Source organism: Thalassophryne amazonica, chromosome 18 (assembly GCF_902500255.1).
Source record: "Thalassophryne amazonica chromosome 18, fThaAma1.1, whole genome shotgun sequence".
Lineage (NCBI taxonomy): Eukaryota > Metazoa > Chordata > Actinopteri > Batrachoidiformes > Batrachoididae > Thalassophryne > Thalassophryne amazonica.
The window spans coordinates 43,731,201-43,751,036 of NC_047120.1; the positions used below are offsets into that span (position 1 = coordinate 43,731,201).

The window sequence follows — 19,836 nt, forward strand, 5'->3', positions numbered from 1 at the left end:
CGGTTTTTCAGAATAAAAGCAACAGTGGCTGAGGCTCAGGCGGTCGTCAAAGCTAAAATAAACATTTTTGTTTTAAAAGAGGTACTTGTTGACACTGTTGTGCAAGCAAATCTCATATGTATTCCGTATTTTATTGGCACATATGGGTGTACATGCAAATTAAAACTTTGGACTCAACAGATTTCATTTTATTCCAGTTATTTCTACATTTCAAAATAAAGTATATTTTGTGCTTCATGTTTCCTTTTAAGTGGTTTACTTGTAAGTGGGGTCAAGGTGACATTTTTAAAATAAGTAACAGGGGATTAAAATTAGATATTAATTGTCAAGAAATCTCTCTCAATTTCAATTTTTAATTTCAATGAAGCTTTATTGACATGGGAAACATGCATTTATATCGTCAATGCAAGTGTTACAAAGAAGATGTACATACAGTTAACAATATTCTACAGTAAATAAATGTGTAAACAGGAGATAGGAGTTTGAAATAATAGTAAAAATTGTGCTTTCAATGTAAAAATATACTAGCCAATAAAATGTGTTAAATTATAAAGATAACGTGACATTGTAGTTTGGATTTATGGTGGTTTGTGCCCTTCTTTTCTTGTTGCAGCAGCTCACAAACCTTGCTACTGTGTTTTCACATTGTTGTACTTCATTCAACAGATACGGAAGTTTTTCGATGTTGGTCATGCTCTCAAGCTTTTTTTGGGTGTTTGTGATCTGTGGGAAGTACGTGTCTCTGATGTCTTGGTACAGTGGGCAGGTGGTTAGGAAGCGCTACTCGGTCTCCACCTCATGTTTTGAGCAGTGGGTCTACAGTCTGTCTTCTCTGGGGAGCCAGGTCTGTCTGTGGTGGCCTTTCTCCACGGCAAGGCTGTGCTCACTGAGTCTGTACATGGTCATGGATTTCCTGAGCTTTGGGTTGGTCACAGTGCTCAGGTATTCTGCCACAGAGTACTGTCTGTTTAGGGCCATATAGCATTCCAATTTACTCTGGTTTTTGGTTTATGTTTTCCAATGATTCATGTAGGTTTATTTTTGTTTTCTTATCATTTGGTTTAGTCTAATAGGGTTTGTGTCTGGTGGCTCTGCTTGTGTTTGTGTAGAGAGTCCCAGTACCAGCTTGCTGAGGAGGCATCTCTCTACAGTCTCTCTGTGGATCAGGGCTTTGTTATGGAATGTATTGGGGTTACAATTTTTAAGATGGTCATAAAATTTAATTTCTCTCTGAACTTTAATAATTAGTGGGTATCGTACAAATTCTGTTCTGTATGCATTATTCAGTGTTTTCCACTGGACACAGAGGATGGATTTGCAGAATTTTGCACACACAGTTTCAATTTGGTGTTTGTCCCTTTTGCAAAATGTTGGTTGATGAGCAGGTCCCAGACCTTGCAACCATAAAGAGAAATGGTTTCTATGATGGAGTCTAATACTGTGAGCCAGATTCGAACTGGGATGTCTACTTTGATGGGTTTTTTGATGGCATAAAATGCCCTTCTTGTCTTGTCCCTCAGGTTATTTACATCTTTTTTGAAACTGCCTGTGGCACTGATGTTTATTCTGAGGTAGGTGTAGTTTTTTGTGTGTTCTAGGGCCGTCTTATACAGGAAGAAATTATATTTGTGTGACTGGAAGCTGGGTCGTTTTTGGAATATCATCATTTTTGTCTTGGTTAGATTCACTGTCAAGGCCCAGGTTTGTGAGAAATTGTGTAGAAGGTCATATTGTTGTTGTAGCCCTTCTTTGGTTGGAGACAGCAATACCAGGTCATCTACAAAAAAAACAGGCATTTGATTTCTGTGTCCAAAAGAGCGATGCCCAGTTCTGCAGACTGTTCTAATGATTTTGCCAATTCATTGATGTATACGGTGAAGAGGGTTGGGCTCAAACTGCATCTCTGTCTAACCCCCCTGCTTTGGGGAAAGAAGTCTGTGTTTTTTTCCCATCTTAATGTCGCACTTGTTGTTTCTCTCTCTCTCTCTCTCTCTCTCTCTCTCTCTCTCTCTCTCTCTCTCTCTCTCTCTCTCTCTCTCTCTCTATCTCTCTAGCTTTCTCAATTGTTTCTATTTACAAAAGAAATAATTTTTTTTTCAAATAAAAAATAGAAATCCAGATTTGAACTTTTATTTTAACTGTTTCAAGACCATTACACTGACGTTGAAATGGAGTAGAAGCAATAATTAAACAAACAAACAAACAAATATTGGCTTATTTGTATCTACATGTTTAGATATTCAGAACACAATATTTTTTTTATAATATAGCATTGTTAGAGAAGTGTTGGTACATTTGTATGAAAGGTATATGACAATTAAAATACAGTTTTATTCCAATGAGCAGCCAGTTTTTGATCAGAATAATATGGTAAAGGACCTGTATTATAGTGGTCCAAGTGGTTTGTTCCTTAAATTAGCACCTGTTATCTTATTTTTTGCATATGACAGACTTTCCCAATCAGTAATTACTTCAGTAATAAGGTTTTGTGGTGAGAAAGAGCACTACCGATGCAATGTTTGCTTAGAGAGCGGTATTGATAAGGAGTTCCATTTTGTGTTTGGGGATTTAGAGAAAGGTTATGATAAGGTGCTGAGAGGAGAGTTATGGTATTTTATGAGGAAGTTGGGAATGGCAGAGATATATTTGAGAGTGGTGTATGTATGAGGACAGTAACAGTGGTGAGATGTTCAGGCCTTTCTTGTTTGCAGTGGTGATGAACAGGTTGACAAAGGAGGTTGAGATGAGCCTGGAGTGGTGGAGGCATGCTCTGGAGAGAAGGGGAATGAAAGTCAGCAGGAACAAGAGGTAAGATTGAGATGGACTGCGCATGTGCAAAGGAGAGACATGGGTTATACTGGGAGAAGGATGCTGACGATGAAACCACCAGGCAGGAGGAGAAGAGGAAGACCAAAAAGGAGATTTTTGGATGTAATAAGGCAAGGGGGGGGGGGGGGGGGGGCGTGCAAATGGCTGGCTTGATAGAAGAAGATGTAGAGGATCACATGAGATGTGACAACCCCCAGCAGATGAAGCTGTAAGAAGAACAAAATCAACTGTAACTTCTCAAGCAAAACCCAGTTTATATTGTGTTTAAATAAGCAAGCTGCAATTGTTAGGTAAGTATGTTAAGTAAATATTCACAAAATAAATCAGCCTCCCGTGACCGTTAATTGGAGAAAGCGGGTATAGAAGAAGGATAGATGGAAAATAAATCAGGGACAGGTATTACATAAAATCCAATAAAATTGTAACGTCATATTCAGACACTAGGGGCAGCATTGCCACTCTGTGATTAAAGTAAGAGACGAAGAAACGTTTGAGCAGTAGTGGGCGCGTTGCTGTTGGTGGTTCGCTGGTCTTTGCTTTCGCTCTGGACGACATTTGGAATAAACCTGTAATAAGTGTTATTGTTGCTGAACTCCGTGAGTACAGCTATTTAATGATTTGCCTTGTTTTCTTTGGTGTATACGAACTGTGCAGTTAGCGTGCTCATACTACACGTTCGCTCGTTTAAATTGCTAGCAGCTAGTTAGCTGTGCGTCACTAAGGATGCTGCAGGAATCGGGAGAACAGCGGATTTATACCAAGTGATCCGATGCTAGAGTCAGTTAAGGTTAGATCCTTTAAAGTAGATAGCACTGACATATATTGTTCTGATATCAGACAGTAATAGTAAAATGTGTTCTTCGTTATCTTCACTGATTTGTTGTGTTTCAGGTGGCTGAGCCATGAGTGAGTTTAGGATACACCATGATGTGAACGAGTTGCTCAGCCTGCTTCATGTACGAGGAGGTGATGGAGCAGAGGGTTACATAGACCTCTTACAGAAGCACAGGACACCATATGTGACCACCACAGTCTCTGCTCACAGCGCCAAGGTGGGTAACAGACAGTAGAGAGGAGAGGTGATGGCAGTGGGGTTGTGACTATTGGATCCTTCATTCAGAAACCCATTAGATCACTAAAGGCCCCAGGGCAAAATCCTTAAAGGGGAACAGAAACACCCACAGATTATTAATGGCATGAATAAACACATAAATGCGTTCTTTTGATAGTTCAAGAAACTATAAACCATAAAAACCATAAAACATCTACAGAAATCCAAAACTACTTACTTATGGAAGGAAATATTGGCTTCCTTGTTCCTCCGTTTGTGGCTTTGCCAACATATGCAGCTTTCAGGCATATCCAACCTGTTTCTTGACGAGACTAATAGAACTTCAATGAGCGAGCTCAGTAAACTGCCTGGAACACCCCAACCAGTGACGTCAACCGGAAGTGCCCTCCACTGATTTCAGCCAATGGTGATTTAGATGTCAATTTAGTGGCAAATTTTAATCAAATAATATTAGCTGCACTGCACACAAACATTCTGCAAGTGTATGAATAATACTTAATTTTTTACCAAGGAATGCACAAACAAATTCTCAAAAAGCATTTCTGGTCCCCTTTAATCCCCAAGATCTGCAATTCTGAAACATCTAATCTTGGGGCCTGTCTAACTGCTGTTAAGAGCTGGTTACCAGATTTTAAAGTGCTCCTTCTTACTTATAAAATTGTTAATGGTTTAGCACCATTGTACTTATCCGACCTGGTGAAGTCACACGCGTCCGCACGTACAGTGCGCTCCCAGGATTCTGGATTTCTGTGCGTCCCAAGGGTCTGAAAAAGACTGTCGCTGAGCAAGCTTTTTCTTTTCATGGACCAACTTTGTGGTACAAAGTTCCACAAAGTGTATATATATAAAATACACACACACACACACACACACAATAATATATACGAGGTCTGTTAGAAAAGTATACGACCGTTTTATTTTTTTTCAAAAACTATATGGATTTGAATCGTGCGCTTGCATCAAACAAGCTTGAACCTTCGTGCGCATGCGTGAGTTTTTTTTACGCCTGTCAGTTGCGCCATTCGCCTGTGGGCAGGCTTTGTGGGAGGAGTGGTCCAGCCCCCTCGGCGGATTTTCATTGTCAGTAAAATAGCTGAGCAACTGCCGCTTTGCTCCATGAAATTTTTTTCAGAAACTGTTTGAGACAGCCAGGTGGAAGCCATTCAGAAAATTCAGATGGCTTTCAGTGAAGATTCTATTGTCATCACACGGATTAAGGACCATCACAACCGGATTAAAGACAGCCCACAGCGGCGGAAGGTGCGCCACGCTCCGAGCGGCTATCGACAGGCTTAAACGACCAGGTCATTTCTAAAGTTAAGGCTCTGTTGGTCCAGGACGTCGTGTGACTACCAGAGAAGTTGCAGAAGAGGTGGGCATCAGCGCTTTTGCGGCACATTCCACTGTTACAGGAGATTTTGTAATGAAAGACGTGCTGAGGACATCGCGCGTCGGCACGGAGCCGCAATGGCGGAGGACAAAAGCAAGTCTGTGTTGGAAGTCTCACAGGACATATTGGAACATGTCCAGCTGTTACACAATTTCTCGGATACTCACTGGGCTGAAAAGCCACCGAAAGCCGTCTGAATCTTACGAATGGTTTCCAACACGGAGGTGTTTTTTGTTGTGCGCTCCGTGGCGGCTCCGTGAACTCCTCCGCACGTCTTTCTTTACAAAATCTCCTTTAACAGTGTAATGTTCTGCAAAAGTGCTGCTGCTCACCTCTTCTGCAACTTCTCTGATAGTCACACGACGTCCCGGATCAGCACTTTTGCGGCACATTCCACTGTTAAAGGAGATTTTGTAATGAAAGACGCGCAGAGGAGTTCGCGCGTCAGCACGGAGCGCACAACCAAAAAAACACCTCCGTGTTAGAAACCATTCGTAAGATTCAGATGGCTTTCGGTGGCTTTTCAGTCGAGTGAGTATCTGAGAAATTGTGTAACAGCTGGACATGTTCCAACATGTCCTGTGAGACTTCCAACACGGACTTGCTTTTGTCCGCCGCCATTGCGGCTCCGTGCTGACGCGCGATGTCCTCCGCACGTCTTTCAGTACAAAATCTCCTGTAACAGTGGAATGTGCCACAAAAGCACTGCTGCCCACCTCTTCTGCAACTTCTCTGGTAGTCACATGACATCCTGGACCAACAGAGCCTTAACTTTGGAAATGATCTGGTCGTTTCAGTCTGTCGATGGCCGCTCGGAGCACAGCGTGCCTTCCGCCGCTGTGGGCCATCTTTAATCCGGTTGTGATGGTCCTTAATCCGTGTGATGACAATAGAATCTTCACTGAAAGCCATCTGAATTTTCTGAATGGCTTCCACCTGGCTGTCTCAAACAGTTTCTGAAAAAAATTTCATGGAGCAAAGCGGCAGTTGCTCAGCTATTTTCCTGACAATGAAAATCCGCCAAGGGGGCTGGACCACTCCTCCCACAAAGCCTGCCCACAGGCGAATGACGCAACCGACAGGGGTGAAAAAACTCACGCATGCGCACGAAGGTTCAAGCTTGTCTGATGCAATCGCACATGATTCAAATCCATATTTGTTTTTGAAAAAAATAAAAAGTTCGGATACTTTTCCAACAGACCTCATATGTATGTCAGAGTCATTCAGAGTTGGACCTGGAAAGAACAACTCAGTTTACACACACAGAAAATGATCATGCAGAAGACGAGGAGCTCCTTCATCAAGAACTGTCGTCTGCTCTGAAGGCCCCGCCCATTTGCTTCTCCTTTTTATTGAATATAGTTACATACAAGCATATAGGAGTGACAATATCACAAAACAATGGAAAGACACAAAGTCTTGTCTCACGTTGATATGAAAACTGTTATGGCTTTGAGCCCTCAGTCTCCTAGGCTGTCCAGCCCTGAACCAGTGTTCCGGTCACACTGCTCTTCCCTCAAGGCTTAACCGTTAATTAAAGATGCACATCTGCGCTTAGCAAAAACATAACTCTAGCAAAACAGTCTGCACATTCTAGCAAAACAGTCTGCACATTGACTAAGCCAAAGATCATCTGCTCACTTTCTCGTGTGGCAGTTTTAATGATTACTTGAACAGTGATTGCTTTGACTGAGTAATTATTTAAAGGAATAATGGTACATAAACTCTCACACATGCATACATGTATATATGAAAAATAGAGAACAGAATCAGACACGATCACAGAGAGTACATCAAAGTAAAGACATTAATATTTGATTATATATATTGATAATATAGAGAAAACCCTGTCATTCTTCCCCCGTTTATCGAATTTTACTGTCTACACTCACAACATCATCATCATTGTAGAAACATCAAAAAGCTTACAAACAGTGTACTTAACCACCAGTTTTTCCCCGTCTGGATGGGGTGACATAATTCAGCCTCCGATAGCAATAACGCAACATAGTAACGGTCCAGCAATAAGCCATCAACTGTGGTGAAAATCATATGTTGAGCCATTGATCAAGCAAGAGGAATCATACATTAAATCATAACACGCAATAAGTCCAAAAAAAAAAACATACCCGATACATACCTGTCGAACACCGTTTCTTTGTATAAATATTTAAACTGATTGATATTTGGACATCGTTAGAGTTTCTCAGGTAGCTTATTCCAATTTTTCTTGCCACAAACAGAGACATAGAAGCATTTCCCGGTCATCCTTGTGCCCACAACTTTAAAATGATACAAACCCCTTAAATTATAAAGTCCTTCTCTTTGCTTAAAATATCCTTGAATTCTGAGAGGTACACGCTTATTTTTTGACTTTATACATCAGTTGAACAGAACATCAATTGAAGGAAATCATGGAGCTTTAAAATCTTTCATTTAATAAACAGTAGATTGGTATGATACTGATAACATGCATTATGAATTATTCTAACACTCTTTTTTTAAGGTTGAATAATGGTTGTACTGTAGTGTTGTAGTTATTGCCCTATACTTCAGCACCATAAGTCAAGTAAGGTGCAGTCAATGTGCAATACAGAGTATGTTGTGCTTTCTCTTGACTATGTTGAATATGTGCTTTCCAGTTGATCCTGACATCGATGACCACACCTAACGACTTGTTCTCTCTACAGGTTCTACATTTACTCCCTGTATGTTTAACTGTATTCGTCCATCTTTTTTATGGTGTCAAAATAACATTGCTTTAGTTTTTAGACCAATTTAGTGACAGTTTGTTCATATTGAACCAATGCCTCAACTTTATCATCTCTGATGCTAGATTATCTAATAATTGTTGCAAATTAACTCCTGAACAAAATAAGTTTGTATCATCTGCAAAGAGGACTGCTCTAAACAGATCCGAGACTTTACATAAATCATTGATATACAATATAAATAACTTTGGTGCCAACACAGAACCCTGAGGAACTCCACAAACGACACAAACTCCATATGTTTATTAATCGCTTCTATTGCATCTAAAGCCATATTGACTATCATTAAGCAGGTTGTATTGTTCAATAAATCTGTTATTGAACAGATATTATTATTATTAATCTGTTTTTCCAATATCTTTGAGAATTGTGACACTAGAAAGACACAGGCCTATGGTTAGTAAAGATGCTTGTCACCAGATTTAAATAAAGGTATCACTTTCTTCTGGTCTGAGTTGTAACGTGGTTCATATATTTTTTCATACCCCCACAAAGTAAATGCCACAATCACAGCAATAATTGTCAAAATCATCATCGGGGTGCGTAGTTTGCAGCCTGCTCTGGCAGCAAAGCTCTCCATAGCTAAAACAGTATTTTGAACAACCTGTTGCTATGCCTCTCTCACTCCCCCTGTCATGAGGTTTTCTCTTTTTTTTTTTTTTTTTCTTCTCTAGGGACAGAGAGAGAGACAACAGTTCTGGTCTTGAAGATGTCTTCTTTCTTTGGTGACAGTTCAAAAGGTTCAGTTTGTCTGGGCTTAGGGGCTGAAGGTGACAGTTCAGTCTCAGTTCAGTTTAGCAAGGGACTGAGGGAATCTGGAACTCTTTTTATGTTAATTCCCTTCAGCTGTAGTGCATAAATCTGTACTATCATCAGTATGTGTAAAGCATGCTGCAATTGGAATTAAAATAATGTGTCATGTACTCTGTCCTGTGCCATGCTCTTGACGTTTTCTTCATACACAGGTGCACAGGAATAGAACAGGATTTTCTTGTCTCCCGTTCTCAAGGATGCAGTTCCGTCCGCTTCTTTCTCCTGGTCTGGTCTTGTCAGCTTCAGTGCTCTTATTTCAAGCTTGTAGTCCGTCTGCTTCTAATCCTGGATTACGTGGACAGGATTCTCCCCAGTTGTAGCTGGTTTCTCATCTTCAGGACCCTTGCGTCTGCCTCAATCTCTGGTCTCTGTCTTTGTTCACTCCTGGTCACTCGCTGTCTCTGTTATGATGCGCTTCCAGCCGTTGTTGGGCCCATAGGCCATCAGCCGTCGCTGCTACACGTCGCTCCCCTTGTCTTGTTGGGGATCTTTCAGGTATCTTTGTCTTTTGCAGTGGGATAGATGCACCCAAGATGACCTCTGCGATTTTTCACTGCAGTGGGGGTGGTTAGCAGCACTTGGAATGGGCCTTCCCACCTCGGAGATGACCAGTTCTTTCTCTTAATAGTCTTTATCAGCACCTAGTCGCCAATCTGGATCTGATTCTCAGGGCCCTGCACAGAAATAGGAGAGTCTGATATCTTGTTAGCGTGTATGACATTCTTATGGGATAACACACGTCTCATATAATCAACTAATCCCTCATCCTCACCATCGGGCCCAGCTATTTTCTGTAAATCTGGTATTCTGTAGGGCCTGCTATACAAAATTTCGAATGACGTAAGGCCAGTTTCTGAGCTGGGTGTTATATGCATGTACAGTATCGCCAAATCCAAACAATAAACCCAGTTTTTTTTTTTTCTTTCATGCATTTTCCTGAGCTTACTTTTAATTGTTCCATTTGTTCTTGCCACTAAACCTGCACCTTGAGGATGATAAGCACAATGTGTTTTTGCATTTATTTTCAAATGTTCTGTCAAATGCTGGATAAATTTACTTACAAAATGTGTACCATTATCACTGTACATTGTTTCAGGTAGTCCATGTCTTGGAATTATGTCTCTACAAAGTATCTTTGCAACTGTCAGAGCATCCGCATGTTTAACAGGGAACACTTCTACCCAATTGCTATATGCATCAATCAATACTAGGCAATGTTTCATCCCTTCACATTGGTTCAATTCAGTAAAATCCATATGGATCATTTGAAACGGGTATTGAGGGGTTGGACATTTCCCTCGTTCTGGTCTCTCATTACCCTGCGGGTTGTGCTTTGCACAAATTAAATATGCGCTGCAGTAATGTTTTGCATATGCCTAAAATCCTAACGGACTAATGGGCTTGCAGCCTTCCATACTGGGCAGGGGTTCCGAGGGGTGGGGGAACACCCATTAAGAGGTGTCATGTTAAACAGTTATAATTGCATAGAACATCAAACATACAGGATCAGTGAAAGTGAATTGAAGTATATTTTAGCAGATCATCCCAGAATAGATCTGTTGGATTAATCAAATGCTTAAACACCAATAATAAAATAGAAATAATGACAGAATCAGATACATAAACAATGTTTGGTTTGCAGGAATAACTATGGGTCAGGATGGACAATAATCATGTGAAAAGTTGTCCAACAATCTCTATCCTTTAAGGCCTAACTTAATCATACATCAAATAATAATTAATAAGCACTTCATTGGTCATCAATCCTTTATGAAAGCCTGCAGCTTCTTGTTTGATTTGCAGCAGGGGTTAGTTGCATCTCATGAGAGTTCACATTATTTCAATCAAAACACAGGATGATCAAAATATTGAGTTTTAATACAACCCCTGGCAAAAATTATGGAATCACCGGCCTCGGAGGATATTCATTCAGTTGTTTAATTTTGTAGAAAAAAAGCAGATCACAGACATGACACAAAACTAAAGTTATTTCAAATGGCAACTTTCTGGCTTTAAGAAACACTATAAGAAATCAAGAAAAAAAAATTGTGGCAGTCAGTAACGGTTACTTTTTAGACCAAGCAGAGGGAAAAAAATATGGACTCACTCAATTCTGAGGAATAAATTATGGAATCACCCTGTAAATTTTTATCCCCAAAACTAACACCTGCATCAAATCAGATCTGCTCGTTAGTCTGCATCTAAAAAGGAGTGATCACACCTTGGAGAGCTGTTGCACCAAGTGGACTGACATGAATCATGGCTCCAACACGAGAGATGTCAAATGAAACAAAGGAGAGGATTATCAGACTCTTAAAAGAGGGTAAATCATCATGCAATGTTGCAAAAGATGTTGGTTGTTCACAGTCAGCTGTGTCTAAACTCTGGATACAGCCAACATGGGAAGGTTGTTAAAGGCAAACATACTGGTAGACCAAGGAAGACATCAAAGCGTCAAGACAGAAAACGTAAAGCAATATGTCTCAAAAATTGAAAATGCACAACAAAACAAATGAGGAACGAATGGGAGGAAACTGGAGTCAACGTCTGTGACCGAACTGTAAGAAACCGCCTGAAGGAAATGGGATTTACATACAGAAAAGCTAAACGAAAGCCATCATTAACACCTAAACAGAAAAAAACAAGGTTATAATGGGCTAAGGAAAAGCAATCATGGACTGTGGATGACTGGATGAAAGTCATATTCAGTGATGAATCTCGAATCTGCATTGGGCAAGGTGATGATGCTGGAACTGTTGGGGAAAGTGAGGAACACGGACCCACAACAGGGGGCGCAAATGAACGGACAATGAAGAAAGTCAAATAACAAGGCTTTACTGTTGTGAACACACACAACAGATCACAATTGTGGAAATAAACCAATTCCAATGGTGTCGTGTGGGCAGGCTCGACGATAGGAGACGTCTGTCCGAGTCGAACCGGAACCACCCGATTTCCTCTGCCACTGAACCCCGGGAATACTGGAGCCGCCAAGTCCCGAACTCCCAGGTGGCCACTGCCTCCGCTCGTCGGATCCGGTACTGCTGGCGAGGAACAGAAACAGTCAGATGTGGGTGCGGCTGCACCCAGCAACACGTAGGGTGGAAACACCACCTCCACCTCTAATCAAAAACAACACTGCAGTGTAGGAATATGGGTACTTATCCGATATATGTCCAATACAGTCTTCAGCTGTCTTAGGCACAAGCAATAAAGTGTTATTCCTCTGAAATGAAGCGACTGGCTGAGTATGTTACCTCCTTAGTAGAGCGATATCTCGGCAATGAGGTGGAGATGCCGTCCAGCTGATATACCCCTCCGCTGATGGATGTCAGCTGTCTCAGTTGATAGGTGACGGCTGTCACCTTGGCTGCTCCTGTGAGGCGGCAGCGCCCTCTGGTGCCTGGAGCCCGCACTCCAGGCGAGGCGCCCTCTGGTGGTGGTGGGCCAGCAGTACCTCCTCTTCAGCGGCCCACACAACAGGACCCCCCCCTCAACGGGCGCCTCCTGGCGCCCGACCGGGCTTGTCTGGGTGGCGGCGGTAGAAGTCGGCCAGGAGGGCCGGGTCCAGGATGAAGCTCTTCTTCACGCAGGAGCGTTCTTCGGGGCCGTACCCCTCCCAGTCCACCAGGTATTGAAAGCCCCGGCCCATCCGTCGGACATCCAGAAGCCGGCGCACAGTCCAAGCCGGCTCGCCATCGATGATCCGGGCAGGAGGTGGCGCCGGACCGGGAGTACAGAGGGGCGGCACGCCACACCCGACGGCACTTCCGCAGGTGGGCCTGGACCGAGGGCACACCGACCTCTCCCTCAACCACCGGAAACAATGGGGGCTGATACCCCAAACACACCTCAAAAGGGGAGAGGCCGGTGGCTGACGACACTTGACTGTTGTGGGCGTACTCGATCCAGGCCAGATGAGTACTCCAGGCCGCCGGGTGCGCGGCTGTCACACAACGTAGTGTCTGCTCGATCTCTTGATTGGCCCGTTCTGCTTGCCTGTTGGTTTGGGGGTGATACCCGGACGAGAGACTGACCGTGGCCCCCAGTTCCCGGCAAAAGCTCCTCCAGACTTGCGAGGAGAACTGGGGACCGCGATCGGAGACGATGTCTGATGGTATCCCATGCAGCCGGACGACGTGGTGGACCAGGAGGTTCGCTGTCTCCTGGGCCGTTGGGAGCTTCGGGAGGGCCACGAAGTGGGCCGCCTTGGAGAATCGGTCCACTATCGTGAGGATGACGGTGTTTCCCTGGGACGGCGGGAGGCCCGTGACAAAATCCAGGCCGATGTGAGACCAGGGGCGATGAGGTACGGGCAGCGGCTGTAGCAATCCCGAGGACTTGCGGTGGTCGGCTTTGCCCCTGGCGCAGGTGGTACAGGCCTGGATATAATCCCGGACGTCAGTCTCCAGGGATGCCCACCAGAAGCGCTGCCGGACGACTGCCACGGTTCTTCGCACCCCAGGATGACAGGAGAGCTTAGAACCATGACAGAAGTCCAGGACCGCAGCCCTTGCTTCTGGTGGGACGTAGAGCCTATTCTTCGGCCCGGATCCGGGGTCCGGGCTTCGTGCCAGGGCCTCCCGGACGGTCTTCTCCACGTCCCAGGTGAGGGTGGCCACGATAGTGGACTCCGGGATGATGGGATCCGGGGGATCCGACAACTCCGTTCTGACTTTGTCTTCATGTACCCGGACAAAGCATCCGATCTTTGATTTTTGGTCCCGGGACGGTAGGTGATCCGGAAGTCAAAACGGCCGAAGAACAGTGACCAGCGGGCTTGCCTGGGATTCAGCCGCTTGGCGGTCCTGATATACTCCAGGTTCCGGTGGTCAGTGAAAACCGTGAATGGCACGGTCGTTCCCTCCAACAGATGTCTCCACTCCTCAAGAGCCTCTTTCACCGCAAGGAGTTCTCGATTGCCGACGTCATAGTTCTGTTCGGCCGGGGTCAACCTGCGGGAAAAATAGGCACACGGGTGAAGGACCTTATCGGTCTTCCCGCTCTGGGACAGCACGGCTCCTATCCCTGAGTCCGAGGCGTCCACTTCAACCACTAACTGGCCACTAGGATCGGGCTGCACCAGAACGGGTGCAGACGAGAAGCGCCGTTTCAACTCCTTGAACGCGGCATTGCAACGATCCGACCAGGTGAAGGGAACTTTTGGCGAGGTCAGGGCTGTCAGGGGGCTAACTACCTGACTGTAGCCCTTAATGAACCTCCTATAGAAATTAGCGAAGCCGAGGAACTGTTGCAGCTTCCTACGGCTTGTGGGTTGGGGCCAGTCTCTCTCCGCCGCAACCTTGGCCGGGTCAGGAGCGACGGAGTTGGAGGAGATGATGAACCCCAGGAAGGACAAAGACGTGCGGTGGAACTCACACTTCTCGCCCTTCACAAACAGCCGGTTCTCCAACAACCGCTGTAGGACCTGACGTACATGCTTAACATGGGTCTCAGGGTCCTGAGAAAAGATGAGTATATCGTCCAGGTATACGAAGACGAACCGGTGCAGGAAATCCCGCAAGACATCGTTAACCAACGCTTGGAACGTCGCAGGAGCGTTTGTGAGACCGAACAGCATGACCAGGTACTCAAAGTGACCTAAGGGGGTGTTAAATGCCGTCTTCCACTCGTCTCCCTTCCGGATCCGAACCAGGTGATACGCATTTCTAAGATCGAGCTTGGTGAAAATACGGGCTCCATGCAGGGGTGTGAACACCGAATCCAACAGGGGCAACGGGTATCGATTGCGAACCGTGATTTCGTTCAGTCCCCTGTAATCAATGCATGGACGAAGTCCGCTGTCTTTTTTACCCACAAAAAAGAAACCTGCACCCATCGTGGAGGTGGAATTCCGGATCAACCCGGCAGCTAACGAGTCCCGGATGTAGGTCTCCATTGATTCGCGCTCAGGCCGTGAGAGGTTGTACAGCCTGCTGGACGGGAACTCACTGCCCGGAACCAAATCAATGGCACAATCATAAGGACGGTGGGGGGGAAGGGTGAGCGCCAGATCCTTGCTGAACACGTCAAGGTCATGGTACTCCACCAGCACCGTCCCCAGGTTGGGCGGGACTCTGACCTCCTCCTTAGCCTGGGAGCCGGGAGGAACCGAGGAACCTAAACACACCCGATGGCAGGTCTCGCTCCACTGTACTACTACCCCGGATGGCCAATCGATCCGGGGATTGTGTTTCAACATCCAGGGGAACCCTAAAACCACTCGGGAGGTAGCAGGAGTCACAAAAAACTCGATCTCCTCCCGGTGATTTCCGGACACCACCAGAGTTACAGGTGGTGTCTTATGCGTGATTGGAAGGAGTAGGGAGCCATCTAGTGCTCGAACCTGCACAGGCGAGGTAAGCGCCACCAGAGGGAGCCCTATCTCCCTGGCCCATCTGCTGTCCAACAGATTCCCCTCCGAGCCCGTGTCCACCAGTGCTGGGGCCTTCAGGGTTGAGTCCTCATAAAGGATCGTAACTGGGAGTCGTGTGGCGATGTGGGTGTGTCCCACGTGAATGTCTTGGCCCACCCCTAGCCCAGTCTCTAGGGGCGGGCGTTGGTGTTTAACCGCTCGGGGTAGTCTCTCACTTGGTGCTCTATCGAGCCACAAACAAAACATACTCCGTGGGCCCGCCTCCTCTGTGCATCTGGTGCCCTAAATGTTGCCCTGCTCGTGTCCATAGCTTCGTCAGCAGGGGGAGCTGTAGCCACACGGAGCGCAGGGGCCGTGGAGCGTGGGGAAGGCGGAGCGCGGTCGGAACCGGAAGGGAGAGGGACGGCGCGTGCCCGGCCACGCCCTTCGTCTCGTTCCCGCCGACGTTCTTCTAACCGGTTGTCTAACCGTATGACAAGATCGATGAGCCCATCTAAATCCCGCGGTTCGTCCTTAGCCACCAGGTGCTCCTTAAGAACCAATGACAGTCCGTTTACAAAGGCGGCGCGGAGGGCAGTGCTATTCCAGCCGGACCTCGCAGCCGCGATGCGGAAGTCGACTGCATAGGCAGCTGCGCTCCGACGCCCCTGTCTCATTGACAGTAGCACGGCTGAAGCGGTTTCTCCTCTATTAGGGTGATCGAACACGGTTCTGAACTCCCTCACAAACCCATCATATGTCTGAAGGAGCCGTGAATTCTGCTCCCAGAGCGCTGTAGCCCAAGCGCGTGCCTCGCCGCGAAGCAGGTTTATTACATAAGCTACCTTGCTAGCATCGGTCGCGTACATAACAGGGCGTTGTGCGAAGACGAGCGAACACTGCATAAGGAAATCCGCGCACGTCTCCACACAACCTCCGTACGGCTCTGGAGGGCTTATGTATGCTTCCAGGGAAGGTGGGGGGGGGGGTCGTTGAACGACCTGTGGAACGTCAATATTACGCACAGGGTCGACAGGAGGGGGAGCTGCAGCAGCGCCCTGGGGGCGCGCCTCCACCTGCGTGGCGAGAGCCTCCACCCTGCGGTTAAGGAGGACGTTCTGCTCAGTCATAAGATCCAACCGAGCCGTGAAAGTAGTGAGGATCCGCTGCAACTCCCCGATCACTCCTCCTGCGGGCGCCTGTGCGCCCTGTTCTTCCTTTGGCCGTTCAGCAGCCTGTTGACGCCCCTCGGGATCCATGACGTTGGCCGAGATATCCTGTTGGGGAAAGTGAGGAACACGGACCCACAACAGGGGGCGCAAATGAACGGACAATGAAGAAAGTCAAATAACAAGGCTTTACTGTTGTGAACACGCACAACAAACACAACAGATCACAATTGTGGAAATAAACCAATTCCAATGGTGTCGTGTGGGCAGGCTCGACGATAGGAGACGTCTGTCCGAGTCGAACCGGAACCACCCGATTTCCTTTGCCACCGAACCCCGGGAATACTGGAGCCGCCAAGTCCCGAACTCCCAGGTGGCCACTGCCTCCGCTCGTCGGATCCGGTACTGCTGGCGAGGAACAGAAACAGTCAGATGTGGGTGCGGCTGCACCCAGCAACACGTAGGGTGGAAACACCACCTCCACCTCTAATCAAAAACAACACTGCAGTGTAGGAATATGGGTACTTATCCGATATATGCCCAATACAGTCTTCAGCTGTCTTAGGCACAAGCAATAAAGTGTTATTCCTCTGAAATGAAGCGACTGGCTGAGTACGTTACCTCCTTAGTAGAGCGATATCTCGGCAATGAGGTGGAGATTCCGTCCAGCTGATATACCCCTCCGCTGATGGATGTCAGCTGTCTCAGTTGATAGGTGACGGCTGTCACCTTGGCTGCTCCTGTGAGGCGGCAACGCCCTCTGGTGCCTGGAGCCCGCACTCCAGGCGAGGCGCCCTCTGGTGGTGGTGGGCCAGCAGTACCTCCTCTTCAGCGGCCCACACAACAGGAACTTTTGTTTGGTGCCGTTCCAATGAGATTTATAAAGATGACTGCCTGAAGAGAACATGTAAATTTCCACAGTCATTGATGATATGGGGCTGCATGTCAGGTAAAGGCACTGGGGAGATGGCTGTCATTACATCATCAATAAATGCACAAGTTTACGTTGATATTTTGGACACTTTTGTTATCCCATCAATTGAAAGGATGTTTGGGGATGATGAAATCATTTTTCAAGATGATAATGCATCTTGCCATAGAGCAAAAACTATGAAAACATTCCTTGCAAAAAGACACATAGGGTCAATGTCATGGCCTGCAAATAGTCCGGATCTTAATCCAATTGAAAATCTTTGGTGGAAGTTGAAGAAAATGGTCCATGACAAGGCTCCAACCTGCAAAGCTGATCTGGCAACAGCAATCAGAGAAAGTTGGAGCCAGATTGATGAAGAGTACTGTTTGTCACTCAAGTCCATGCCTCAGAGACTGCAAGCTGTTATAAAAGCCAGAGGTGGTGCAACAAAATACTAGTGATGTGTTGGAGCGTTCTTTTGTTTTTCATGATTCCATAATTTTTTCCTCAGAATTGAGTGATTCCATATTTTTTTCCCTCTGCTTGGTCTAAAAAAGTAACCGTTACTGACTGCCACAATTTTTTTTTTCCTGATTTCTTATAGTGTTTCTTAAAGCCAGAAAGTTGCCATTTGAAATGACTTTAGTTTTGTGTCATGTCTGTGATCTGCTTTTTTTTTTTTTTTTTTTTTTTTTTTTTCTACAAAATTAAACAACTGAATGAACATCCTCCGAGGCTGGTGATTCCATAATTTTTGCCAGGGGTTGTATTTGTTGCTTCTACATTGCTATCAATTCACCCTCACCAACATTAATGCTTTCAACAGGAGCACTATAAACATGTTACCATAATCAGCCCAGTTTTACTGTTCACACACTGTACTCTTCGGCTGGAGTGTTAAATTACACTTTGTTCCCAAAATAAACCACGCTTCAAAAAAAAGAACACTGAATGTATTTGGTAAAGTCAATGCAACGTAATGCAAAACATTAAAGCTGGAATTGATTACATCAAATAAACAATATCTCTCTAAATTTAACAGTAACAAACACTTTTAAAACACTAGTAAAATCCCTGTGTTTCATGTGTTATAGCACAACAAATATCGCTGCAGTGTTTCTCAAATCCTCCCTCAAGTTGTGGGGATGTGGACCGGCAGGGAGAGGAGGAGGGAAGTGAGCATTTAGAGCTTCCATCAGCAGCTGTGTGTATACACGCTCCTCTAACACCCCAGACCAAGAACAAAATCCCACAACTGCTCCAACAAGCAAGCAAAATAACCCAACTCTTCTCAAATACACTCAACAAAAATATAAACGCAACACTTTTGGTTTTGCTCCCATTTTGTATGAGATGAACTCAAAGATCTAAAACTTTCCCTCAAATATTGTTCACAAACCAGTCTAAATCTGTGATAGTGAGCACTTCTCCTTTGCTGAGATAATCCATCCCACCTCACAGGTGTGCCATATCAAGATGCTGATTAGACACCATGATTAGTGCACAGGTGTGCCTTAGACTGCCCACAATAAAAGGCCACTCTGAAAGGTGCAGTTTTATCACACAGCACAATGCCACAGATGTCGCAAGATTTGAGGGAGCGTGCAATTGGCATGCTGACAGCAGGAATGTCAACCAGAGCTGTTGTTCGTGTATTGAATGTTCATTTCTCTACCATAAGCCGTCTCCAAAGGCGTTTCAGAGAATTTGGCAGTACATCCAACCAGCCTCACAACCGCAGACCACGTGTAACCACACCAGCCCAGGACCTCCACATCCAGCATGTTCACCTCCAAGATCGTCTGAGACCAGCCACTCGGACAGCTGCTGAAACAATCGGTTTGCATAACCAAAGAATTTCTGCACAAACTGTCAGAAACCGTCTCAGGGAAGCTCATCTGCATGCTCGTCGTCCTCATCGGGGTCTTGACCTGACTCCAGTTCGTCGTCGTAACCGACTTGAGTGGGCAGATGCTCACATTCGCTGGCGTTTGGCACGTTGGAGAGGTGTTCTCTTCACGGATGAATCCCGGTTCACACTGTTCAGGCCAGATGGCAGACAGCGTGTGTGGCATCGTGTGGGTGAGCGGTTTTCTGATGTCAATGTTGTGGATCGAGTGGCCCATGGTGGCGGTGGGGTTATGGTATGGGCAGGCGTCTGTTATGGACAAAGAACACAGGTGCATTTTATTGATGGAATTTTGAATGCACAGAGATACCGTGACGAGATCCTGAGGCCTGTTGTTGTGCCATACATCCAAGAACATCACCTCATGTTGCAGCAGGATAATGCACGGCCCCATGTTGCAAAGATCTGTACACAGTTCTTGGAAGCTGAAAATGTCCCAGTTCTTGCATGGCCGGCATACTCACTGGACATGTCACCCATTGAGCATGTTTGGGATGCTCTGGACCGGCGTATACGACAGCGTGTACCAGTTCCTGCCAATATCCAGCAACTTCGCACAGCCATTGAAGAGGAGTGGACAAACATTCCACAGGCCACAATTCCACAACCTGATCA

The 19,836-nt window shown here is 45.8% G+C and overlaps 1 protein-coding gene across 1 annotated transcript in view; it reads left to right on the forward strand.

Annotated features, from left to right (window-relative positions):
• The first annotated feature begins 3,299 nt into the window (after nucleotides 1-3,299).
• The window catches only part of tubgcp2 (tubulin, gamma complex associated protein 2), a 44,632-nt gene continuing 28,095 nt past the window's right edge, over nucleotides 3,300-19,836 (forward strand). Inside the window, exons 1-2 of the mRNA XM_034193932.1 lie at nucleotides 3,300-3,425; nucleotides 3,721-3,881. Coding sequence (XP_034049823.1) covers nucleotides 3,732-3,881 — 150 coding nt within the window. The 5' untranslated portion in view covers nucleotides 3,300-3,425; nucleotides 3,721-3,731. The remainder of the gene's footprint in view (nucleotides 3,426-3,720; nucleotides 3,882-19,836) is intronic.